The sequence below is a fragment of the Fistularia commersonii genome, chromosome 10, assembly GCF_037954325.1.
Source record: "Fistularia commersonii isolate RoL2024-O1a breed Wild chromosome 10, RoL_Fcom_v1.0, whole genome shotgun sequence".
Classification (NCBI taxonomy): Eukaryota; Metazoa; Chordata; class Actinopteri; order Syngnathiformes; family Fistulariidae; genus Fistularia; species Fistularia commersonii.
The window spans coordinates 14,947,645-14,972,208 of NC_141293.1; the positions used below are offsets into that span (position 1 = coordinate 14,947,645).

Consider the following 24,564-nt stretch of genomic DNA (forward strand, 5'->3'; position numbering starts at 1 on the left):
AGGGACCCCGCAAACTATTAGATGGGGGGGCAGAAGCGGGGTAATGTTGCTAAGCGACTGTGACAGTGACATCGCCGAGGACGAGTGGGGAATGATCAGATGGCGTGTATCTTCATAAGGGACGGGTTGCTCCATTGACGCCGGGGTCTGAGCCTCTGGGGCGGGCAGCTACCCCCCCGCCCTCTCGCCAGTCTCGGGGTCGATGCCGTCGGTGTCTGAAACACAGCAGCCCGAGGTAAAGGAGGCACACCTGGCATTGGTCTGACACGGTAAGAACTTCAGACACTGTAACCATGATTGTATTTACAATAATAATAGGAGGATAGTAATGATAACAAGAATGAAAGCAATTATATTTTATAGTTATTACAGCAATGATAATATTAATAATGAGGACTGGAATAATATTGACAATAATGATAATGATATTGAGTGTGCATATGTGTGAGGAAGTAAGGGGGGGGCTTTTAACCACAGCACAGACCAGGAAGAATCAGGCCTAATCCTCTGTAATGGTCTCTCACCCATGCAGGACTCGGCCCTGTCCTCCGGGTTCTCGCGGTGCTGGTGTTTCGGGTGTTGAAGATCTGCGGGGAGAGATGGACCAGAGGAAATAAGTAGAATCAGCTGTTTTCACAGGCTGCTTTTTGTCCCGACTTCATGGCTTCAGGATGTCTGTATAAACGTGATTGACCAAGCCTGTCCGAGCCTGTGACCTTTGACCCGCAGGAGCAGGCTTCTGCAACATTGATGGAGAACAATCCTCACGCCGTGCTTGGGAGACCTAAGGGGTTTTTGCTGGTGACATAAGAAGGAAAAGGTGGCGGTCTATGGTCAAACCTGGGTTGTTGGAGAGAGCTAGCACCTGCAGCCGCCTGGAGAACCTCCTGAAGGGACAGTTCTGCCGAAGCCTCAGGAAGCAGAGGCGCCTTCTGGTAGACAGAGACGCCATGGACTCGCTCCGAATGCTCTGAGCCCAGAACCTGCTCTGGCTGCTGAAGAATCTGCGGGCCAAGAGGCCTTCAAAATAAAAGCCTGTAATGAAGCTCCACCTGAGGTGAGAGGCTTGAACCCTCCAGGGCTGTGACTGCACAGCTGGAAAACATCCAGCCACACTCTTTTACATGGTGGAAAGGGGTTCCAATTCAGACCCTGACAAGGACATCAGTTTTCTCAAGAACAGCGTCAGGTGAGAAGATGGTGCTTAGTTCTAACACATATCAGGTCCTGGTCAGCCTGGAAGAGCAGGGAGGAGCTAAGGGTGTCTCCAAAGCAGGGCCTGGGTCTGAGCGTTAGTGACCATCTACTTCAGAAAAGGATCTGTGTGTGAGGAGCACAGCCAACCAGAGCCTGGCCTCCTTTATTCTGAAGGCAGCCTGCTGAGCTTCCTTCCCATTGTTTGTTAGAACTGGTTCAGCTGGAAAAACAGGTGAGCTTCCGAATGAATGGTACTTCTTCTCGGTCTGACCCCTTTCAGACTTCAACCACAGGCCACCAGGCCTGGCTGGGGTGGAGCCCAGAGTCCCCCCGCTGATCTCCCTGGGTGGGGGTGAAGGTTAGTGGGTGAAGGCTGGTGTCACACAAGCAACCAAGAAGATGAAGCAATGTTTTATTTGCATGATTGAACATTTCCATCCATAAATGATGAACTCTGAAAACAAGAAGCCTTTTCTATGCGACTTCCTGTTCCACCCGGACCGCCCAGCGCTTCAGCTCCAAAACAGGAAGTGTTTCTACAGCTCCTACTGACCTGTCAACATATGCACGGTGGGTGGGGCTTAAAGTTGAGTGAAAACTTTGATTGGGCAGTTAGAGAAAAAAAAACAAAACAAAAAAAACATTTTATTATCAGACAAATCTTCTCAAGTACATCTCATCCCCAGAACCTCTGCTTGCCGGGCGGCGGGGCCAGCTGTGCAGGCGTCAGCCTGAAGATGGACCCCGCGGCATCCACAGAGAAGATGAAGTAGATGTTGGCGGCCGTCATGACCAGACTGGGCAGGAATGTCAGGCCGAAGCCGAAGCCTCGGATGCTGCTACCGAAAGCGGTGGACACCCAGTAGACCAGCCTGAGGAGAAAACAAACAAACTCTCAGCCAATCTGCTGGTATGTCTATGTGGCCCGGCTGCATGGCCCGACCATCATTGGTCTGGAACGATTGGCCGGCCCCGCTGTGGGCGGCGATTGGTGATGCCGTTGCTGCTGTATTGGCCGTTTCCTCACCGCCCGAGGACGAAGATGATGGCAAGCAAAGACACGAGTTTCAGCTGCTCCTGGCTCAGGTACATTGCCATGACGGCCAGCTGCAGGAAATAGATCAGGAACAAGGACGCCGAGTCGGAGACGAAGTGCCGGTGGACGGAGATCTCCTGAGGGGCCGATGGACGGAGGTCAAACAGAGGCTGGATGGCCGAGGACTTCAGACGGGTGACGCCCAGGACAAGCCAGCCTGGGGCAAAGACAAGTGAGACAGACAGGTGAGAGGGACAGGCAGGTGGGACACAGACAGATGGCACACAGACAGGTGTCTCACCTAGGATGATGGGCATGGTAGCAAACACGGAGCAGCGCAGCGTGTAGACCAGCCTGAGGGGGGTGGAGTCCATTAGCGGGGCGTCGAAGGGCAGGAAGACGAAGCCCCCCCACACCAGGAACGGGAAGAAGAAGGCCGAGGCGGTCAAGGACAACCCCAGCTTCAGCGGGTCCCTGTGTGGACAGCCACGCCCACCTGAGGAGAAGGATGGGTGTGAGGTGAGCGTCCCCTGCCCGTAGACCCGGTCTGACAGGTGGGGGACGGCAATGTGTACCTGGGAGGGGGGGCGTCTCCCTCATCCAGTGGTACTGGTCCACGGGGGGCACGCCGCCCTCTGGTGAGGGGAGGACAAACACATCTGGCAGAGGCTCCTCTGCCTTCTCCAGCCCCGTGTCACATTTCAAGCTGCCTCCCCGCGTCTGCGCCACCTTCATGTCCTCCAGCCGGACACTTCCAGGAGACACCCGTCCACCTGTGGAGAGCAGAGGAGAACGTCTAACTTCCAAACCAACCTCATCACCACGATCAGATGAGCACTTCCACTCAGTAGAGACACTGGAGAGGAGGAGAAGGAGAAAAAGAATGGCCGGAGCTCCAGTCAGCTCCTTTGGCTTTGGAGGTTCCTGGTGTCACGTGGCACTTCTCAGGCAGTCTGAAGAACCTCCTGATTTTGGGTCTCTGAGCTCCCTCATTTCTATCACAAGAATCCATTGGCTCAGACTGATAGAAGTGATCAGTGATAACGGATCAGACATCAGAGGAGGCTTGCGGACTCCCGGTGAAAAGGTCAACTCAAGCATGTTGCCGTGGGAACAGACCATAAATGAACGGTTTGGATCTCAGATGCTTGTATTATTGATCAACCAAAGCATCCGCTCTTACTTTTGGGTCTTCCTCTGGCATCGTAGTCTGAGAACCATGGAGGAGGAGCCCTAAGGGCATGGAAGCCGAGGTTCCTCGGGCTCTTCCGTCACGGGGAAACAAGCCCCGCCCACTGACCGACAGGTGGGCGTGACGTCACGACGGCGTTTCACGGACCCGTCGCTGTGACGCCTGACGTCAGCTGAGCGCTAGCATGCTAACAGTTGGAAAGGAAAGTAGCAAGGGAAGAGCGGCTAAAGGCTGACAGAGCTAATCCCTTGACAGCGCCGGTCGGTTCCTCGACTGCGGAGAAGATAAGACTCACCCTCAGGAGCTCCTGCCATGTTGTGAAATCCAGGAAGATACCTGTAGATGTGGGCGGGGCCATATTTTAAAGGGACAGTCTGACAGGTGGATGACACACACACACACACCCCTCTGCAAAGCAGGCAGGACAGATGTGGCTTGAAATCCCCGGGCTCTGCCGGCTGGCAAACATGTGGAGGTGGCTCCAGGTGTTTGGTCCGGACGGGTCACCATGTCAGTCTAGGTGTTCTGGGAGGACATTGGACCTCCAAGCCGGCTCCGCGCTCTGACACTGCCGGTCGGGATTCGGTGCCTGCGGGGTCTCCTCTCGGGTCCGGGTGAGTGCCCCGCATCACTCCTCCATCCCGGAGCACAGCCGGACCCCCAGGTTGTACCTTTCGACTCCGGGCCCCCTCCACCCGTTCTGCCTCAGGTCTATGCCTGGATTGATGTGGATTTGAATCGAGCCGCAGTGCCGAGCCTGTTTGGTTTATGTCCCGATGGTCGCCGGGGAGCGGGGTCTGCCGGGTTCCACGTCACATGGTGGTGAGCTGTCCGGCCTCCCGCGGTGAGGGCGGGGCGGCTCGCTCTCGGCGCGAGCGCCTGCGTCGATTCCCCACGTGACGATATCCGGACGTCCCATAGGCCATCACTGATCACGTGCTCCTTTGACACGTTGTCATAGCGATTAACTCCGCCAGAGCAGCTTCCTGCCCGCGCCGGTGTACAAATCAAGCCATTCCCCAAAGTTGCTGGCGGGCGGGCCTAAGAGTGGACGTGGCATCGGGATTGGCCGAAGCCGGCGAAGCGGGCCGCGCTCTGATTGGTCAGAGCTGCGGTGGACCGCCGTCGGTCAGAGGGAGGCCCCGCCCAGTCCGTTCACCGAGACCAGAACCCAGTGGCACCGCACCGTATTGATCCGGATCGATCATCGGCTAATTATTGGCGGGATGTCCCGGCTCCTGGAAGGAGGGAAGTCGGACCGGGTGAAGGACGTCACGATGAAGGTGAAGTACCGGAAACTGAACCCGAGAGAGAGGAAGAAAGAAAGAAAGACAGAAAGACAGAAAGAAAGAAAGAGAGAAAGAAAGAAAGAGACAGAAAGAAAGACAGACAGACAGACAGAATGGGACGCGACCGATCCCCACGGTGATCGAAGAGGCTGATCAAACATTCGGATGGGATCGATCACAGTCCAGGAACTCGACTCTTTCCGTTACTTTCCGCCTCTTTCCGGTGGTTCCGCTCCGTCCGGTTCTATCTGTTACTGGCACCGCTGGAGCGGATCGAACAGATGATCGTTGATGTGTGTGTGTGTATGAATGTATGTATGTATCTATGTATGTGTGTGTGTGTGTGTATGTGTGTGTATGTGTGTGCGCGCGCGTCTGTCTGTCTGTCTGTCTGTCTGTCTGCCTGCGTGTGTTTAGTGTTCAGGAACGGGAAACGGATTCTCGTCCGTTTTTTTTTCGCTCGAGCTGAAGCCCGTTTTACGTGCGTGCGTGCGTGCGTGCGCTTCCCGTGTGATCACACGCACGGCCGGGTTCACTCCGACGGTGTGTGTGCGTGTGTGTGTGTGCGCGCTCCCCGGTCGAAGCGGTCTTTCCGTGTCCGTTAGAAGCAGCGTGGCCGCTTTGTCCTGCAGGAAGCGCCGCGCGGGGGGAGGGGAGATGTGTATGCGCGCGCACGTGCGCTTCCAGACCGGAAGCCGGTGGGTTGAGGTGTGACCTTTGACCCACGACGTAAACAAACACGTCCGTGCGAAGCCCGACAAGATGGTCCTCAGGCTTCACCCAAAAGTTCAGGAAAGTAAGGGACTCCCCCAAACCGCAGTCACCATGGAGACGGCGGTTTGGGGGCAAAGGTTGGAGGAAGGTGTGTTCTTTGCCGCAATTAGACACACACACACACACACACAATGTGCGTATGTGTGTGTGTGTCACCAGAATATGTTGGTTTTTGTGTGTGTGTGTGTATGTCTGTGTGTGTACTATGTCATCATTTTCTAAAAATAATCTGCTGTTTTTCAACCAGTGTTTTTTGTCCCAAAACTCCTCGTTGAACATGGCCTGCTTAAGAGAACTTTCTGGAAAATTCCTTTGGCCATTATTTCAAGAAGGCGGCAGTGTGTGTGTGTGTGTGTGTGTGTGTGTGTGTGTGTGTGTGTGTGTGTGTGTGTGTGTGTGTGTGTGTGTGTGCGCACGCGCGCGTGCGTGCGTGCGCACACATGCCACAAGTGTACATGTAACCAATGTGTGTTTCACCAGATTGCAATGTCTGTGTGTGTGTGTGTGTGTGTGTGTGTGTGTGTGTGTGTGTGTGATGAGAGTGTCTTTAGGTTGTGCATGTGTGTGTGTGTTACAAGTGTATATGCAACGAATGTGTGTGTGTGATGTGATGTGTGCTTGTGTGTGTGTGTCTGTGTGTTACAAGTGCATGTGTAACCAATATGTGTGTAACCAGTGTGTGATGTGAGTGTCTATCTATAGGCTGTATCTGTGTGTGTGTGTGTGTGTGTGTGTGTGTGTGTGTGTGTGTATAGGGCTGTCCTCCACAATGTACCATGATATTGAATCATAGATGCAAAGGTGTGTGTTTTTGTTGAACAGACTTTTATGTTAGGGAGGCTTCCAGGCCAATTAGATTCTCTGGTCGGGTCACATGACCTCAGTGGGGCTGAAGCCTAACTAAAGTATCTTCATCCTGAGGAGCAGGAGGGACAGGACAGGGTTTGTGACACATGTGCGTGGGATTGGGGCACAGAAATGCGATCACTGATCACCAATCAATAATCAGTAACTGTCAGGGACAGTGATGGCTGGGGAGGTCCGAGGAGCCGCCCTCAGACGTCTCCTCCTGGTGCTGCCGCTCTGAAGTTCTCTGTGAATCCTCCCCTTGTGTCTGATGACATACACCCACACACACACACACACACACACACACACACACACACACACACACACACACACACACACACACACACACACACACACACACACACACACACACACGGGTCTTTCTCCTGCGCTCACTGGGCTCTTTATCCCCAGCTGATGGCTGACTGTCAGCAGACCCTCCGCCCGTTAACCCTTTCACGGTTTCCCCGCCATCGCCAGGGTGTCTCCTCCCTGCTGCCCCCTGCTGGGCCTCACCTCGGAGACCTCAATGCTCTCCTTCATTAGCGTGTGTGTTTTTTCGCACTTCAATGTGTGTATGTGTGTGTGTTTGATTGCAGAAGAAACAGAAGGAACGTCAAAAGGAGCGTGAGAAGGAGGCGAGGGAGCGAGAGGCTCGCTCCGGGAATGGACACCTGTTCACTTCCCTCACCGTGTCCTCCACCACGCTGTGCTCCTCTTGCAACCGCAGCATCACTGCCAAGGAGGCCCTCAGCTGTCCAGGTGACACACACACACACACACACACTCACACATACACAGGCTGATAGGAAAGACAGGAAAGACCTTGAAAACCACTCAAGTGGTGAAAAAGATGGATCAAGAGATGGTCAGAGGACAGAGGTCACACCGCATTGCCGAGGGTTCTTCAAAAATATCCACCTCCAGCCTCCATCTTCATCCGGATGTTCATGTTCATCCTTTTGTCTCCGTCTGGACGTCCAATCTGGATGTCGGACCTCGTGTCCACCCTGTGTCTCTGAATGTCCAACCTGGGCTTCAGTGTTCGATGTGTCTTCAGATGAACTGAAGCAAACTGACACCGTCCATGTATGTTTGTGTGCAACAGACGGTGTGTTAATCCGCCTTCACAATGAACAGATGTACACTACAGATTAAACACACACACACACACACACACCCCTTGACCCAGTTCTCAGGGTTCATCCAAAAGAGCCAATCACAGCGTAACTCATCACACACACACATACATACGATTACACTCACAAACATGTGGGTGCAATCACACACACACACGCACACACACACACACACAAACACACACACACACACACACACACACACACACACACAAACACACAAACACACACACAAATCCTAGAAACATCCTACTGAACAATACATATTCATGAAAAAGTATCCACTCATCTCAAATAATATTGGATTATTTGAAAGATGTGAATGACTTTTTGACATTGTTAATTAACATTCATTGGTGTGGATTGAGTGTGATTGATGGATATTGATTGTTTTTCAGGCTGTAACGTAACAATTCACAACCGCTGCAGAGACACTTTGGACAGCTGCAACAAGATGAAACAGAAAGTATGACTGTCTGCCTATATTTCTTTCTATTCCTCTGTTTGTCTGTCTGACCAATGAACCCTCTTCTTCTGTGTCTCAGCAACAGAAACTAGCGATGGCGAGGAACAGCTCCTCCCTGCAGAATGTGGCTCTGCGCTCCAAGAGTAAGTAATCTGTGTGTGTGTGTGTCTGTCCATATGCGTGTCCATGTATTTTTGGGTCCGTGTGTGTGTCCATATGTCCATTTGAGTGTGTGTGCTCATGCAAGTTTGTGTGTGGTGTGTTTGCAGCCCCGATGCTGAAGGAGCGTCCCAGTTCTGCCATCTACCCGTCCGACAGCCTCCGCCAGTCTCTGCTGGGGTCTCGCCGTGTTCGCTCGGGTCTGTCGCTGGCAAAGAGCGTCTCCACCAATAACATCGCAGGGTGAGCTCTTGCTGTGTGCTCATTGGTCCGCCGCGGGTGATGTCGCCGTGACAGTCTCATGACCTACCAGGCTGTTCTCCCTCTCATTGTCCGTCTCCTGCCCCCCCCTCTAGGGTGGGCGAGGACCCGGTGGGCCTGCGGAGGATCCTGTCTCAGTCCACGGAGTCCCTGAACTTCCGCAGCAGGACTCTGTCCATGGAGTCTCTGACGGACGACGGTGAGCTCCTTTCACCGATCACCTATTGGAACGCGCCGTCCACACTGACCAACCCTCATCCATCCATCCCCGTGGAATGATAGCGATAATCGATGGAAATACTGAACGTTGCAGTCAAACCCGATCATTCTTGAGGGTTTATCTCCTTTCACCTGTAATGATCGGACCAAATAACGGAGAAGGCGTCCTAAATTCCCACAGTCCTCGTGGACCCGGAGAGAAGGTGTTCCATCTGCAGCGTGGTCAGATGTCTCCGGATGTGGTTCTATGATTGACGGGTGCTGGGGGCCGGCTAAGCCCCGCCTCTCGCCCAGTGACAGCTGTGATTGGCTCCAGCCTCACTGAGCCTGAGTGCAAGATGAGCAGCATCGACCACGAATGGATGGATTGGTGGACAATTCCCCCCATCATCGGCAGATCTGAGGAGAGAAGATTCCAGGAGAGACATAGGGATTACTGTAACAAGTGGTTACCATGGTGACACTTTGACCTGTGCTTTGTTCAGGGGAGTGGTGGTGGAGCCCTCTGTTGGAGGAGCTGCAGCTCCAGGGCCGAAGCGTCCAGGCAGACAGCTGGAGCCTGGTGGTGGAACCCAGCTTCCTGCAGACGCTCCACAAAGACCTGATAAGGCAGCAGGACGTGATCTACGGTGAGACCCTAGGAACAGTTCCACAGACGGTTCCACAGCTGGTTCCCACAGGCGGTTCTAACCCTTCACCGTGGATGTGTGTGTGTGTGTTCTCCTTCAGAGTTGATCCAGACAGAGTTCCATCACCTCAGAACCCTGCGGATCATGGAGGGTGTGTACCGGCGGGGGATGCTGGAGGAGGTGCAGCTGGAGGCAGGCGTGGTGCACGCTATCTTCCCGTGCCTGGACCCCCTGCTGGAGCTGCACGCTGCCTTCCTGTCCGAGCTGCTGGCCCTGAGGAGCCAGGGGCTGCAGGACGGCAGCACCGGCAACTTCATCGTCAAGGGTGTTGGCCAGCTACTCCTCAGACAGGTACGCGCTCGGGGGAACACGGGGGCAGTGGCCATGTTGGAGACAATCAGACTGATGAAACAGTGTGTTCAAATGAACTTCCTGTTCTGTGGAATAGCTAGTGTGTGTAGTGTGTGTGTGTGTGTTTGTGTGTGTTTGTTTGCGTGCGTGTGAGCATACATACAGGGGATCAGTCTGCTAGCTCATTAAACATCCAATGTTTGTTGTAGTTCGAGGATGAGACAAAACACACACACTGTAGAGCTGTCATCTACACACAGTCATGTCTCCTCTGTGTGTGTGTGTGTGTGTGTGTGTGTGTGTAGTTCTCAGGTCAGACTGCTGAGGACATGAAGAAGCTGTACTCCGAGTTCTGCAGTCGACACCCCAAAGCCGTGAAGCTCTACAAGGAGACCCTGGCCCGGGAGCGAAGGCTTCAGCAGTTCATCAGGGTGGGGGGTCCAAACAGGGTGTCAGGGTGGGGGTCCAACTGGGCTTTGTGAGTTTGACTGTCCTGTTTGGTTCTGCTGATCTCCAGCGAGTGTGTCGTGGTCCTCTGCTACGGCGTCATGGAATCCAGGAGTGCATCCTGCTGGTCACCCAGAGAATCACCAAATACCCAGTTCTGGTCCAGAGGATACTGGAGCACACTAAAGGTGAGGGACCTGGGTCCCGAAGATGCAGACCGGGTGTGACAGGTCGGGTTATAGTGATCCAGATGTTCTCGTGGCCCCGGCAGGTAACGAGGAGGAGGCAAGGGCCCTCCGCCAGGCGCTGGTCCTTCTCAAAGAGCTGATCAGCTCGGTGGACCAGGAAGTCCTGGAGCTGGACCGCACCAGGAGGCTGCAGGAGGTCCAGGCCCGGCTGGACCCCCGCGCACAGACAGAGGTGCGGGGTGGCGGAGTCTTCAGAGGAGGGGAGCTGCAGCGGAGGAAGCTCCTCCACGAGGGGCCGCTCCTCTGGAGGGTCCAGGGCTCCCGCATGAAAGGTACTGCTGTTCTGATCTGCGCGATGGCTGGAGCTTAGAGCGTGGCCTCACGTCACCTGTCCGTCTGTCCTGCAGAAGTGAAGGTCCTGCTGATGTCCGACATCCTGGTGTTCCTTCAGGAGAAGGACCAGAAGTTCACCTTTGCCACACTGGTCAGTGGCAGCTGAACATCTGCCGGCCCGGGAAGAGAGGAATCAGATACTAACCGATCATTTGTCCTCCTCAGGACAAGTCCCCGGTGGTCTCCCTGAGCAACCTTCTGGTCAGAGACATTGCCAATCAGGAGCGAGGGATGTACCTGATCAGTGACTCCTCCCCTCCGGTGATGTACGAGCTGCACGCCAGCTCTAAAGACGACCGCAACACTTGGATGGCTCGCATCCAGCAGGCGGCGCTCAGGTCAGGACCGCTCAGGCTTAGGCTTGGCGCTCTCCCAGCAGGCGCCTCTGGAGATCTCCAGCTTCCAGAAGCTGCTGTGCGGAGAAAGGGTGGAGAACTCTGCCCGTGAAGGTGTTGGCTGTCCGTGTTCACGGCAGTTGTGTGTTGTGCTTCTCCTCTCCAGCTGTCCTTCCAGAGACGAGTTCCCCCTCATCGAGACTGAAGACAAAGCCCTCCTGAGACGCCTGAGAGGTGAGAAGATCTGATGCTGCAGAAGCTCCTCTGTCTGCCCGTCGCTCGCGTTCTAATCGACGCCCTCCCTCAACCCCTCAGCTGAAATCCAGCAGAAGGACCGTGAGATCAAGGAGCTCCACCAGGAGCGAGCCACGCTCTTCTCCGAATGGCTGGAGGCCACAGTTCGAAGCGAAGCGGAAGAAGGAGGTGTGGAGCTCAGTAACTCCTCCAGGTTGGGCTCCTCGTCCAACAGGAACTTATTCCGGGCTGACACACCTCACGCTCCTCAAGCGGTGCCGCTGCTCGCCGCCGCCATCTCTGAAGGTAACGCTGCCTCTGGCTGCTGGAGAGAGAAGCTCCAGGAGACCAAAGCCAGCAGGAGGTCAATCATCTCTGTGTCTCCAGTGGATAAACTGAGCGAGCTGTTGGCGGCGTGCTGCATCCGGAAGGCCACGGTAACCAGTAGTAACCAGGACCTCCAAAAACTTCTTGTTACCAATGGCAACCAGGAGGTGAGCGGTAAGTAGCTGTCTAGAATATGATCTTCTGGTCCTCTGAAAGAACCTGGACCATGATCAGCTCTGAACAGAACCCTCTCCTCCTTCAGATGGCGATTCTTCTTCTCTGAACGGATCGTTGGAGCTCAACGGCAGCTCCTCCAAGGTAACACACCCCTGAGCGGGAGCTTGGCTGACTCTCATGAGCAGATTAGATGTTTCTCCAGATGAGACGCATCTCAGCAGGAGATGTGTCTCTGTAGTGGACAAATACATGACAACTCCTTTACGGAGGTATGGACTAGATGTCCTCAGAGTTGGAGGACCTCGTTTCTGCTCTTGGCAGGAAGCTCAGATGGAACCGCCAAAATAAGAGGGTGTTTGATGTGTTTTTTTCAGGACAAGAATGGGAATCAGCTGCAGGAGCGAACCTTGAAAGAGGTAAGGTCACTTCCTGTCTGACCGGCAATCCGTCCGATGTCAGCGCGGATACTGACGGCTGCTGTGTCCGCAGGAAGTGTGCCGGCGCCTGGTCAGCGTGAACACGCAGCTCTTCGCTCTACAGGTGAGCCGGACAGGAAGCCGATGTGGTGACCATTCATGGCGCAGCGGCTGGTTAATCAGCCTGTTCCTCCTTCCCCAGGCGGCTGTGGACCACCAGGACGCCATCCTGGAGCTGTGGGCCCGGATGGGCCCGTCCACCGTCCCCGTCCCTGGGCCGCGCCTCAGCCGCTCCATGTCCCGGGACACGGGCCTGGACGGCGGCGGTGAGGCGCTGCTGCGCCAGCAGCTGGTGCTGCTGCAGGAGGAAGTGACACGGCTGCGGCTGAAGGGCGAGGAGGCTTGGCCGGGGAGCCGGAGGAGGAGCAACGGAGAGCTCGGAGAGGTCGCCAAGGGGGACCAGGTTAGTGGGACTCCTCTGTCCACAGGACCTTTTGGAGGACCTTAGGCAGCAGTGAGGAGCTCCCTCACTGGAGGAGGCTTCCTGGTCCCATTTGGACCAGGGCCTCTCTGTGTGAGGGTCCATGTTCTTCTGCCTAGTTCCCCTCTGTGGGTTCTCTCCAGGTTCCCCGTTGTCCCCCCACACTCCAAACACAGTCATTGGTTCTTTGAAGACTCTAAATTGTCCGTAGGTGTGAATGAGAGCGTGAATGGTTGGATAATATAATCCATAATGAGTGAGAAGGGATGCTCTTAAAGGGAGCTGAGGTAGATGGACTGCATTTGGAGTAAGTATAGAGATCTAAACCCAAAAATGAATAATACACTGTGAGCTATGTTGGGACCGGAGTCTGGAGGAGTGTGGTGTGGAGGGTCGTGTTGGGTTTGTTTGTGGTGGTTGATGTCGCAATGGCTTCGGAAAGAAGATACTTCTTGAGGGTCGGTGCGGCCACAGTGGGAACAGTCCTTGATGATGTTTGCGACTCCACAGACCGGGTGGAGAGCGGCCCCATATCTTCTGGGCCGAGTCAATCATTCTGCCGTGCTCTCCTGTCAGCCACCGTGCATCCAAGCGGTATGTCAGGACGAAAAAAGGTCACGAGCAGCTTCTCGTCCGGGTTGGGTTTCCTGGGCACCCTCAGGGAGTGGAGTCGCCGCTGGGCCTTCTTCACCGCTCCTGTCGTAAGGGCAGACCAGGAGAGGTTCTCAGTGCTATTGGAGCTGGCTCCGTCTCCTAACTGAAGTCCACCATGATTTTGTTTGTTGTCGTGGTGCTCAGCGTGAGGATGTTTGCTGTGCACCACCCATCGGAGAGGAGTCCGATCACGGAGGGGGCTTGGTACACAACCAGAACACAACCTGTGGGCAGCCAGAGTTGAGTGTGATGGTGGAGGCTGAGTCTGAGAGCTTGTGAGCTGTTTATTAGGAGGTCCTTGATCCAGAGGCAGATGGGGATCGAAATGCCCGGGTGGGACAGTTTCTCCACTGGGATCTCTCTGGAATGATGGTGTTAAAGATGGAGCTGAATTGTATGAAGGGCCTCTGGCGTAGTTCCCCGGGTGGCTGAGTGCGGCATGGAGCGCTGCGCTGGTAGCGTCCTGGGTGGAGTGGTGGAGGTTGAGAGATAGAGGCATGGAGGGCCTGATTTGCTGTGAGACTTGTCTCTTAAAACACTTCATGGCCACCTGCATGAATGCAACGGTTCTGGATTGGCCGTAGCTGGCTTTTTGGGGACGTGGATTCCATACATGACTCCAGGCACGGAGGGACGATGGTTGGTGTTAGGGACCCGGAGTACCTTCCCAGGGTGTCCATCCGGGCTGGTGCGTTTCCTGGGGTTCACGTTCTTCAGCCCCTGTCTCACTGCATGTTCCTGAAGCAGCGGTTTGTTTCTGGAGGGGCAGTTTGCTTGATGGGGGTTTTGTCAAGGGCCTGGGGCCCAGATGCAGGCAAATAAACACTTGAGTTCCTTGGCTCTCACAGGTATGGGCTTTCTACCCGTGATTGCTGACACGGTTCATGCCCTACCACAGCCCTCTCTGGTCCTTCTTTGAGAAGTGTTCCTCAATTTTCCATTCCAAGTTTGGTATCTTTAATCCCTCTTCTCAGTCGGGAACCAGCGAAGCCGTACAGGGTCTCATCTCCTGATTGAAGGCGGACTCGTTATTTCTGAGGAGGATCCGGTCCTCACTGGTAAACCCCGATCTGTTGGTTTCCAGTCTCAGAGTATTTGCAGTGTTTGATGTAGTCCACCATGCTGTCTGTGTTTCTGGATGCTGCGGTGGTTGAAGATACTCCCGAGAGTCTGGGAGAAACAGTCCCGGCTCTGGGAGAGAAGTACCTCAGGCCAGGTTTGGATGGTCTTTGTTTGAGGCATTGATTTCCTCTGGAAGGGGGTGGAGATGGCCATGACGCTCAGGCAGAGATGATCGGATCCGGCGGGGTGGGGATTTTTGGGGGTGGCGGTGGCCTTGCAGGCGCGTCTCATGTTAAGAGCAAACATGGGCCTGAGTTTTTTCCTCTCGTGTTGCACATTCCACATGCTGGGAGAATTTGCGGAGCACAGTCCTTAAACACACTGGCAACCACAAGTATCTCAGCTGGATGGGACAGTTGTTTTTTACTGACGGTTGCGAGCAGGCGGCCAGCGCAGTGCTAGCGTTAGCATTCGGTGGTATGTAAAGAGCTATGACAACTGTTAGTAATCATAGTCTTAGAATGACTGAAACGACTGAGATGTCAAGAAATATGGTTGCTCACAAAGGTCACAAGTGTGTGTGTGTGTGTGTGTGTGTGTGTGTGTGTGTGTGTGTGTGTGTACAGGTTAGCAGGAGACGAGGCAGCAGGGAGCTGGAGCTCCACCCCCTCGCCCCATTGGCCAGTCAGGATCCAGTTGATCTGCTAGATGGCCTCCAGGAAGGAGACGAGGAGGGGAAGGTGTCTCCTCGCTCTGACAGCCCCCGAGGTGATACATCAATCCCTAATCATTGTATTGATCGCAAATTTCCTGTGACTTTGGAATCTGTCCTTTTCTCCAATAAAGTCAAATGAAGGCAGAGCTTCACCCCTGTCCTTGTCAGCAGGACACACACACACACACACACACACACACACACACACACACACCAGACTGAGTGGACCAAAGACGAGGATCCATCAGTACTTTCTGTTATATCATTGGTTCACGTTCTCTACCCAAGGCCCAGCAGGTTCCTTAGGATCATTCCCTGTAGACAGACAGTCAGACACAGACCGACTCATATACAGTTAGATAGATAGACAAACAGAACTAAAGGCCGAGGTGTATCACATTGTTCTTCATTGGCTTGCTGCTTGTTTCCTGACCGCCTCCATGCAAAGCTGCTTTAACCCATGACCTCTGACCTCTCAGACCTGCAGGATATCCCGGAGGAGAGCGAATGTGGGGCAGACCCCAGTTAACGCCGCTGTCACCCTGAATCCACCATGCTGCCAGCGTGATGTCACCACGATATCGCTGTCATGTCAGAAGCGTCCAGAAAGCAGGAGACAGTCGGACTCTTCGGAACCACAGAGAGGAAGTGAGGTCATCTCTGGGCTCCTCAAAGGGGCTTTCAAACCAAACATTGAAGGACCGTGTGATGTGTTTACAGGGTGGGCTGCTGGGCATCATGCTCCTCTGGACCACCGGCGCTCCATGCTGGTGTGAAAATGTCTTCCAACATTCCAGATTTTAGCATCTTTCAACACAATAGTGTCGTTTTTTTTAAACTTCGGATTTTAACGTCTGATTCTCAGCTAAAATGTTCTCTGCCTCCTGCTTTTGACTGACCTTTGACCCCGGGGTGCGTGATGTCACTGGGTTTGCAGGCGGGCTCTGGTCCTCACACTACTTCAGGCCGACGCCCCCACACTTGATCGAATGAAACTGTATTTATGAAGAAACATCAACGTCGTGTCCTCATGGGGGGGGGGGTTGTCCTATCGTCACGGCCATATTTCGGCATTATCATGGTAACTAAACTACGTTAGTCCCACAATAAGGGAGCTGTTGAAATGGAAAGAGAAACTGAATGAGGATGGGTCGATGAAGATATTCTTAAAAAGAGGAGCTGAAGAAGGACCTGCCGATTGGGTCTAAGGGACCTCCTGAGGCTAAAAGAGACTGAACCCCCCCCCCCCAAACACAGCTTTCACATCTGCCGGCCTGCAGCAGGCTCAGGTTCTGGTTCCGGTTCTGGACTGTGGCTAAAGCGTGATGTGAAATGCCATTTTAAATATTTGTGTGTATATCAAAGATCTGAGCTGTAAGCATGTTTGTCATTGATATAAGCTGGATTTTATTCTCCCTCCTGTTTGTCCAAAGACTGAGAAGATTCTCCACCAACGAGGAAAAACAAGTTTTCTGAAGATTGTCTGAAGGTTCCCTCAGGTTCATAAACCTTATTTATATCCGATGGTCACGCTGTAGTCTGATTAAGGTGACTTGAAAATGTCTCCAGTGTTTCTCTGTAGTTTGTGTGAAAATTGTTGCTATTAGAAAGTTTAAAGAAGAAGTTGTATAACCCCAGAATGTTGTTGAAACGTTCCTGCTGTTAAAAAGGACCTGCTCTTGAAATGTCTTTCTGTTGGAGATCATTGCTGGAGAACATTGGCTCTTGGAGTGGTTCCACATCACAAGGACTTTTGAGGAACCGACTGATCATATGACAGAAGGTCCAAAGTCAAAAACCTTCTGCAATGAACATTTCTTTGTACATAAACTGCGGTATTGCCCATTTATTGTGACTGCTTAGTTTATTTATTCATTTCTACCTTCAGACCCTTGGCATTTGGAGAAAGGTTTGACTTCCATTGCGCAAGCTGGCAGACTGTTGCCTTCCAGGGATCTACATTCTCTGAGTAATTCCATGTGCTCTTCTCTGTGGCTGAAATGCTATTATTTTTCCATAAATTCTTCTTCAATAGATGTGTCTTCATGTTTCCAGTGTGGTTCGACCCCGAGCAGCTTCCTTGCCACGGTTTTATTTTTATTATTTTTATTTTTTTATTTTGGAAAGGCGACTCGGGTATGCGTCACTTCCTGTTTGGCAAGCTGAACCCGGAAGTGGGTGGAGTTTGGGTTGGGAGTTGCCTGAGGACGGAACCGGAGACGATAAGAACCAGGACTCGGACCCCGAGCAGACCCGGAAGAACGGAGAGCGGAGCTTCCAAACCAGCGTTTGTCCGAGGAGCGGCGGCTTCGCCAAGTGAGAGAAGGGTCCTGATCCGCCTGTTAGCCGCGAACTGTCTTTTCTGCTCACGACTTGCTAGCTTGTTTGCTAACAGGGACGTGACGATAACAGGTGATTTGGTGCAGGTGTGCCGGCGCGCGTCATCGACACGGTAACAAGTGATCGATCACCGGCGCCCAGGCGTCATCTTACGCCCGGAGAAACGTCAAACACCACGCGGTGACGCTTTCCTCCGGCGGGAGGCTCCAATATCTTCAAATATTAATGTCTAGCCGTCTGTACGCGGTGTCATTCGTCATATGACTTGTGATTCGAACGTGTGTGTGTGTGTGTGTGTGTGTGTGTGTGTGTGTGTGTGTGTGTGTGTGTGTGTGTTTATATATATATTGTCATCGGATCTCTGACGACATTCCACTGATAATCACATTAAAGGTGTGTGTGTGTCTGAGTGTCTTGGGTTTGCTGGAGAGACCTGCCCTGCTGCTGTAGAACATCTGCCACACCTGCTGCGTTGTGTACTTTAACAATCATCAGAGTTCTGTTTGAGACAGGCCACTTACCCATGGAAAGACTGTTCGTGTCCTCCTTCAAACACACTCTGGTCACATGACCCGCCCCCATAAATTGTGTGTGACGTGTCCATCAGTCTGACCTCAGTTAAACTGGTGCCAAATGATGTCTGGTGTGGCGGCATCATCCCGGTCCTGCTTCCCAGTCGGTGGGAGGCAGGCCTTCCTCTTGCAGTAGGACGCCTTACTTCTCCAAGTACTGCTAGAAATACACTCCTGTACCAATACTGCGTGATCGATACTGTAGCACGGAAACTATGCAGTCGTTGGAGGTTTAGGATTTTTGCATGACAGCAACCTTCTGTCTGGAATGCACCCCACACTTCCTGCTCGGTGGTCACCTTATGCTTTTTCAATCCACAGAAGAAGAAGATGAGTGGGGGAATGAACAGCATTGAGGCGGTGAAGAAGAAGATCAAGGTCCTGCAGGATAAGGCTGAAGAAGCTGAGGAGAGGGCAGAGTCTCTGCAGAAACATCTGGAACAGCAGAAGAGGGCCAGGGAGCAGGTGGACACACACAAACACACACAATCAGAGTATGATGGGTGTACCATGCTGAACTTCTATACCGGTATTGTCCTGGATCTCCATCAATAACAGATCGGTTCAGGACATTTTCATTTTTGGTAAACCTTTGCTGTGTCAAGTTTTGAACTGATTACTGCAGGAACCAAGATCATAATGTCACTCAGCGGTTGTTCTTGTTCTGAACCAAATTACCAAGTTTGTAGTGAAGAGGAAGTAGAACATGTTTAACTGGAAATGTCACGATGGCCAAATAGTACCAGTGAATGAAACACATGGAGTCTTCATACCTGGGATGTGAAGATCCACTTTGTCCTTCAGGCTGAGGAGGAGGTGACGTCTCTGAACCGTCACCTGCAACTCAGTGAGGACAACCTGGAACGGATTCAGGAGAGACTGTCCACCACCCTCAGCAAGTTGGACATGATGGAGAAGACTGCCGATGACAGTGAGAGGTCAGGCGTGCACAAAAACACACACACACACACACACACATGCACACAAGTCCTGAGGTTATGCTTGTTCTCAGGGATATGAAGGTGATGGAGAACAGATACCTGAAGGACACTGAAAAGATTGAGCTACTCGAAAGTCAGCTGAGAGAAGCTAAACACATTGCAGAAGAAGCCGACTGCAAATATGAGGAGGTACACACACACACACACAAACACAAACACTCTTTAACCTCCATAGTATTTGGGTCAGCTTGGCTGTCAATCACACCTGGTCAGCTGACTTTTGATGTCATCGGTTGGACCAGTAGCACTGGCTCAGGATTGGACAATCTCTGGAATGTGTTTGGCAGGTGGCTCGTAAACTTGTGATGGTGGAGCGAGACCTGGATCGTGCTGAAGATCGAGCTACGCAGTCTGAGAGGTTGTGCAAACACTCACACACACGCCTAACAGATTCATGATGCTGCTCCCACTGAGGGACTTCATCAGACAAGAAGTTTAGGATTTCGAAGTTGGAGTTCCTGTTTGGGAACAGCACGGTTTTTGTTTTTAAATTAAAGTGCGTAAATATTCCAGCCAAGTTCTAGAGTAACAGTCTCTGTGGCTCAGCTGGCAGAGCGGGCCTCACTCCCATTGGAGGGTTGCCGGTTCCTGTCTGCATGCCGAAGTGTCCTTGGGCAAGACACCAAGCCCTCCAGTTCCTCCCGATGGTCTGGTTAACGCCTTGCATGGCAGCTCTGTGTCCGTGTGTGTGCATGTATACATGTGAAGGGGTGAGGTGTTCTGGTAGTGGAAACCATCTTGTTGTGTGGTGACCCTCAAACTACTCATAACATGTCTCACGTGGATATTAAGTTTGGAAGATGATGGATGTCCTTACACTGACGTCCTCGCCAGCCTCCAGCCCAGAACGGGTTTCTAGATAATAAATAATCTCATTCCAAGGCCCAGTGGGTCATTCTCACATCTGCTCTCATGCAAGGACACGCACGCGCGCACGCACACACACACACACACACACACACACACACACACACACACACACACGTACTGATGGGGGTTGGAGTGAAAGGGTTCTGGTTGAGGGTTCTGTTTCACTCAGGGTTGCTGACACCTGTGCTGGAGGGCGGCCATGTATCCCTGTGCAGTCATTTGGGTTAGGATTGGGGTTAGAATGGGGGAGTACGGTGAGGGAGTACGGTCGCTGTTTGGTCAAGGGGGGGGCGTGTATCCTTTTGGTGTCACTAGGTCAGGGGGTTGGGATTGGTGGGTGTCAGGGTTGTGGTGGGGTCACGGTGGCCATACTGTCCTGTGCTGTCATCAGGTCAGGGGGTGTTGGGGTTGGGATGGGTTGGGGTCAGAGTGGCCATGCTTTCCTGAGCGGTCATTCTCTTAAACAGCTGATTTGGGCTGAGTGACATCATTCTGAAGTCTCACCGCTTCACTAACAACTCCATCTGCCTCCATTTTTGTCCTTCTGTGTGTTTCCATGGAAACGTGTGGGCATGGCTGCATGTTTGCCGCGTGTTGTCCGTCTGCTTCTCGCTTCCTATCGAATAGTAAAGTTTGGAGGTTGGAGGATCAGCTGAGGGTTTACGACCAATCGTTGAAGAGCCTGCAGGCATCTTCGAACAAGGTACAGAGGGTCACCTCACCTCCATTTCTATCAAACCAAAGAAGCTCCCGCTACCTCCATGACCTCTGACCTCCAGCTTCCGCTTCAGCTCCTCCTGCTGCTCGGCATGACTTACATGAACAGACTTGACCTCTGACTCTGAGGATCCAGAGCTGGAGACCTGAGTTTGATCAGGACTGAGCGTAACCTCTGACTCTGTCTGTGACCTTTGACCTCCAGTAAGGCCCGACTTCTGGAGGAGGAACTAAAAAACATCTCGACTACTTGCAAGTCTCTGAGGGCTCATTCTGAGAAGGTAGGGGGTCAGAGGTCAGCATGAAGCTCATTGGCCAGGTGGTCTAACTGCTCCTCTTTGACGACTGTGCATGTGTGTGTTTCAGTTCTCTCTGAGGGAGGACAACTATGATGAGAGCATCAAGATTCTGACCGACAAACTGAAGAAAGTAAGGACCCGTCTCCTTCTTGCCGATCTCGGATCTCCCTGATGTACCCCCTTGTTTACCCCAGTGTCTCCCTCCTCTCAGGCGGAGGACCGGGCTGAGGTCGCCGAGCATGCCGTCGCCTCTCTGGAGAAGAGAGTCGAGAACCTGGAAGGTGAGACTTTCTGAAATGGGCAGTTTCTGAGGGGGGCAGCTGAGAGAAAGGGTCCGATTGCTCACTCAGTTTCGGGTCAGCTGATCGGGTTAGGGTTAGCTAGGCCCTGTGGTCGCAGATGGTTAATAGATCCAACAATGAGGACGCAGTCCTCTGGTTTTGGTTCTGACGGTGCTGCTCTCCAGAATCAGGGACCAGATTAAAATCCTTCCCGGTGATGCTAAGTGTAAAGACTGCTGTGATTGGTCGGTCAGTGATGAGCCATTTGGGTGTGTGTGTGTGTGTGTGTTTCAGACTCTGTGACTGCAGCCAAAAATGAGACCCTGAAGCTTCACGCGACTCTGCATCAGACCATGGAGGAGCTAAACTCCTGCTGAAGACCCCCCTCCACTCCTGCCCCAGCTAAACATTCCTGCGGTGCCTCTGCAAACCCCGCCCCATGTTTCCTGATAGAACACATTCCAGCTCTATGATTGGCTCCCCATGCCTGGGCCCGCCTCCTCTCCCTGGATTGTGCCCCCCTTCCCTAATGGTGCCAAGCTCCACGTTGAACTCGACCAGACATGAAGGATGTTGACCTGATGGTCAACTGCTAACCTGTTCACCTGTTTTTGCCGCCATCCTGTTGTCATCTCTCAGCCCGTGTGTGTCGCCACCCGAGCTTAAAGCTTCGCCACATGTGATTGGACCCGGGCGCCGTGGGCGGGGCCTTTGCCCGGGTCAGATGGAGGGGGGGGGCGGCTAGTTTTTGTCTAAAAGGGATTTTAACTGTCTTTCCCTTGTTAATGAATCAACTAACAACCAATTAACCTCAAGCCTGTGTTTGATTAGCTTTGTGTGTCATTAATATTGATTTGTTGATTAACGTCCATTTAGCCAATGATGACGTGGAGGGGTCGTGGTCTCAAGGATCAGCCAGTGGCAGCGAAGCATTCCATTGCTGCTCACGGTGAACCAATCGCAGGCCAGAGACTTACCCCCATTTCTACAGTGAAATGTGTTTACCTACTAACCGGTGAGACAACATTGTATTTCAGAACGCAAAGATTTTCAGAATAAAAGCACTGTCACTGGTACGAACATGCACAGGGTGGTTTGGTTGTTTTTCTCCCTACAACCAGTTTACAAATGACTATTTGTGTGGTGAGAAGAGGTGAGAGGTGCAGCAAAAGATCCCTGAACAATTTAAGAGCAACCATTATGCGTATCGCTTTGCTCAGCAGCTTAATCTGGCTGCTGACATCATCATCCACAAGGTGGAATTTACGCCGCAGAATCCTCAGCACTGGGCACGATAACATGGAAGATCTTGTTCAGTTATTGGAACTATTACAAAGGGTTCAATTGTTGGCATCACGATGAGGGAAGCGTCCGGCCTCCTGGGGGTGCTGCAGGATGATAGTTTCATCCTTTTTAGGGACTATTTCACCAAATAGTTCCCTCATGAAGCCATGCTGTTTGCAATGCTAGCAGAATGTGACTTGTCTTGCTGAAATAAGCAGGGACGTCTCTGAAAAAGACGCCGCTTGGATGGCAGCAGATCTTTTTCCAAAACCTGTATGTCTCTTTAAGCATTAATGAGACCCCCATACTGTCAAAGACGCTGGCTTATGAACTTTGGGCTGATCACAATCCGGATGGTCCTTTTCCTCTCTGACCCGGAGGACATGACGGTCATTATTTCCAAAAATAATTTGAAATGTAGACTCTCCAGACCACAGCACACTTTTCCACTTCACATCAGTCCCTTTCAGGTGAGCTCGGGCCCAGATATATATACAGGTATGTATATATGTGTATATACAGTAGAACCTCGGCTTAATAATTCATTCTTATTCAGTGTGGGAACCAAATCAATGTTTCCCATTGAAATCAATGTAAATCGTATTGATCCGTTCTCCAGCCCTCAAAACATACTGCATGCAAACTTCCTCATGGGTCTATTTGTGGCAAAAAACAGGAAGGAATTAAAAATAACCTGATTCCATCACTACATCAGCAAAAGTAAAGCCCTCTGGCATATGAGACCCGTGCTAACGCCATCTCCAGCAAGCTGTCTTTCATGAATCCGATAACAACTTTCTACTTCTCTTGAGACCTTTGCTTCGCTAATTTATTCACCCCTTTAGCTACATCAGCTGTCTTTAGAGCATCTGTGTTGCAAAGGAATGTGCAGATGGTTGACTTAGGCAAGTTGTGCTTGGTGAGATCTGTGACAGGATCACCACACTTGCGTTTAGCTATGATTTCCTTCTTCAGTTCGACTGACATTAACTTTTTCTTAACACCACACACTCATATATATATAAATGTGTGTATATATACATATGCATATTTATACAAATATATCTATATAAATGTATACATAAACACATACACTCACCGGCCACTTTATTAGGTACACCTGTCCAACTGTTGGTTAACACTAAATTTCTAATCAGCCAATCAAATGGCGGCAACTCAGTGCATTTAGGCATGTAGACACGGCCAAGACAATCTCCTGCAGTTCAAACCGAGCATCAGTCTGGGGAGGAAAGGTGATTTGAGTGACTTTGAACGTGGCATGGTTGTTGGTGCCAGAAGGGCTGGTCTGAGTATTTCAGAAACTGCTGATCTACTGGGATTTTCACGCACAACCATCTCTAGGGTTTACAGAGAATGGTCCGAAAAAGAAAAAATATCCAGTGAGTGGCAGTTCTGTGGGCGGAAATGCCTTGTTGATGCCAGAGGTCAGAGGAGAATGGCCAGACTGGTTCGAGCTGATAGAAAGGCAACAGGGACTCAAATAACCACCCGTTACAACCAAGGTAGGCAGAAGAGCATCTCTGAACGCACAGTACGTCGAACTTTGAGGCAGATGGGCTACAGCAGCAGAAGACCACGCCGGGTGCCACTCCTTTCAGCTAAGAACAGGAAACTGAGGCTACAATTTGCCCAAGCTCATCGAAATTGGACAATAGAGGTTTGGAAAAACGTTGCCTAGTCTGATGAGTCTCGATTTCTGCTGCGACATTTGGATGGTAGGGTCAGAATTTGGCGTCAACAACATGAAAGCATGGCTCCATCCTGCCTTGTATCAACTGTTCAGGCTGGTGGTGGTGTAATAGGGAATATTTTCTTGGCACTCTTTGGGCCCCTTGGTACCAATTGAGCATCGTTGCAATGCCACAGCCTACCTGAGAATTGTTGCTGACCATGTCCATCCCTTTATGACCACAATGTACCCAACTTCTGATGGCTACTTTCAGCCCGATAATGCGCCATGTCATAAAGCTGGAATCATCTCAGACTGGTTTCTTGAACATGACAATGAGTTCACTGTACTCAAATGGCCTCCATAGTCACCAGATCTCAATCCAATAGAGCATCTTTGGAGTGTGGTGGAACGGGAGATTGGCATCATGGATGTGCAGCCGACAAATCTGCGCCAACCGTGTGATGCCATCATATCAATATGGACCAAACTCTCTGAAGAATGCTTCCAGCACCTTGTT

At 52.0% G+C, this 24,564-nt stretch overlaps 3 protein-coding genes and 1 long non-coding RNA gene across 6 annotated transcripts; 2 read left to right on the forward strand and 2 right to left on the reverse strand.

The window, feature by feature from the left end:
• Nucleotides 1–9: 9 nt before the first annotated feature.
• Nucleotides 10–1,149, reverse strand: LOC147230550 (uncharacterized). The gene is made up of 3 exons (XR_015106716.1): nucleotides 841–1,149; nucleotides 525–587; nucleotides 10–215 (listed from the first exon to the last, which is right to left on the reverse strand). It is a non-coding gene; the product is annotated as an uncharacterized LOC147230550 (long non-coding RNA).
• A 447-nt stretch (nucleotides 1,150–1,596) lies between these two features.
• LOC147230551 (transmembrane protein 79-like) lies at nucleotides 1,597–4,124 on the reverse strand. Of its 2 annotated transcripts, none has more exons than XM_086153992.1 (5): nucleotides 3,721–4,124; nucleotides 2,809–3,006; nucleotides 2,535–2,729; nucleotides 2,225–2,450; nucleotides 1,597–2,069 (listed from the first exon to the last, which is right to left on the reverse strand). In XM_086153992.1, exons 1-5 carry the CDS (start codon nucleotides 3,737–3,739, stop codon nucleotides 1,874–1,876), a joined length of 834 nt encoding a protein of 277 aa, XP_086010118.1. In that variant the 5' UTR covers nucleotides 3,740–4,124; the 3' UTR covers nucleotides 1,597–1,873. The 2 variants fall into 2 exon arrangements, with proteins under 2 accessions (XP_086010118.1, XP_086010116.1); XM_086153990.1 differs by having other exon boundaries at nucleotides 3,830–4,111.
• Nucleotides 4,125–4,262: 138 nt separating this feature from the next.
• Nucleotides 4,263–17,024, forward strand: LOC147230552 (rho guanine nucleotide exchange factor 2-like). Its single transcript, XM_086153989.1, has 22 exons — nucleotides 4,263–4,708; nucleotides 6,937–7,099; nucleotides 7,875–7,942; nucleotides 8,022–8,085; nucleotides 8,212–8,344; nucleotides 8,458–8,561; nucleotides 9,067–9,210; nucleotides 9,311–9,561; nucleotides 9,867–9,992; nucleotides 10,079–10,196; nucleotides 10,280–10,528; nucleotides 10,604–10,680; nucleotides 10,755–10,927; nucleotides 11,091–11,158; nucleotides 11,240–11,464; nucleotides 11,546–11,659; nucleotides 11,748–11,803; nucleotides 12,037–12,078; nucleotides 12,152–12,202; nucleotides 12,281–12,541; nucleotides 14,902–15,043; nucleotides 15,470–17,024. The coding sequence occupies exons 1-22, from the start codon at nucleotides 4,652–4,654 to the stop codon at nucleotides 15,517–15,519; spliced, it is 2,736 nt and encodes a 911-aa protein (XP_086010115.1). The 5' UTR covers nucleotides 4,263–4,651; the 3' UTR covers nucleotides 15,520–17,024.
• A 136-nt stretch (nucleotides 17,025–17,160) lies between these two features.
• Nucleotides 17,161–22,154, forward strand: LOC147230553 (tropomyosin-1-like). 2 transcript variants are annotated; one of them, XM_086153953.1, is made up of 9 exons: nucleotides 17,161–17,306; nucleotides 18,224–18,367; nucleotides 18,707–18,840; nucleotides 18,915–19,032; nucleotides 19,191–19,261; nucleotides 20,696–20,771; nucleotides 20,857–20,919; nucleotides 21,001–21,070; nucleotides 21,365–22,154. In XM_086153953.1, exons 2-9 carry the CDS (start codon nucleotides 18,233–18,235, stop codon nucleotides 21,445–21,447), a joined length of 750 nt encoding a protein of 249 aa, XP_086010079.1. In that variant the 5' UTR covers nucleotides 17,161–17,306; nucleotides 18,224–18,232; the 3' UTR covers nucleotides 21,448–22,154. The 2 variants fall into 2 exon arrangements, with proteins under 2 accessions (XP_086010079.1, XP_086010081.1); XM_086153955.1 differs by having other exon boundaries at nucleotides 17,243–17,402.
• Nucleotides 22,155–24,564: the final 2,410 nt, after the last annotated feature.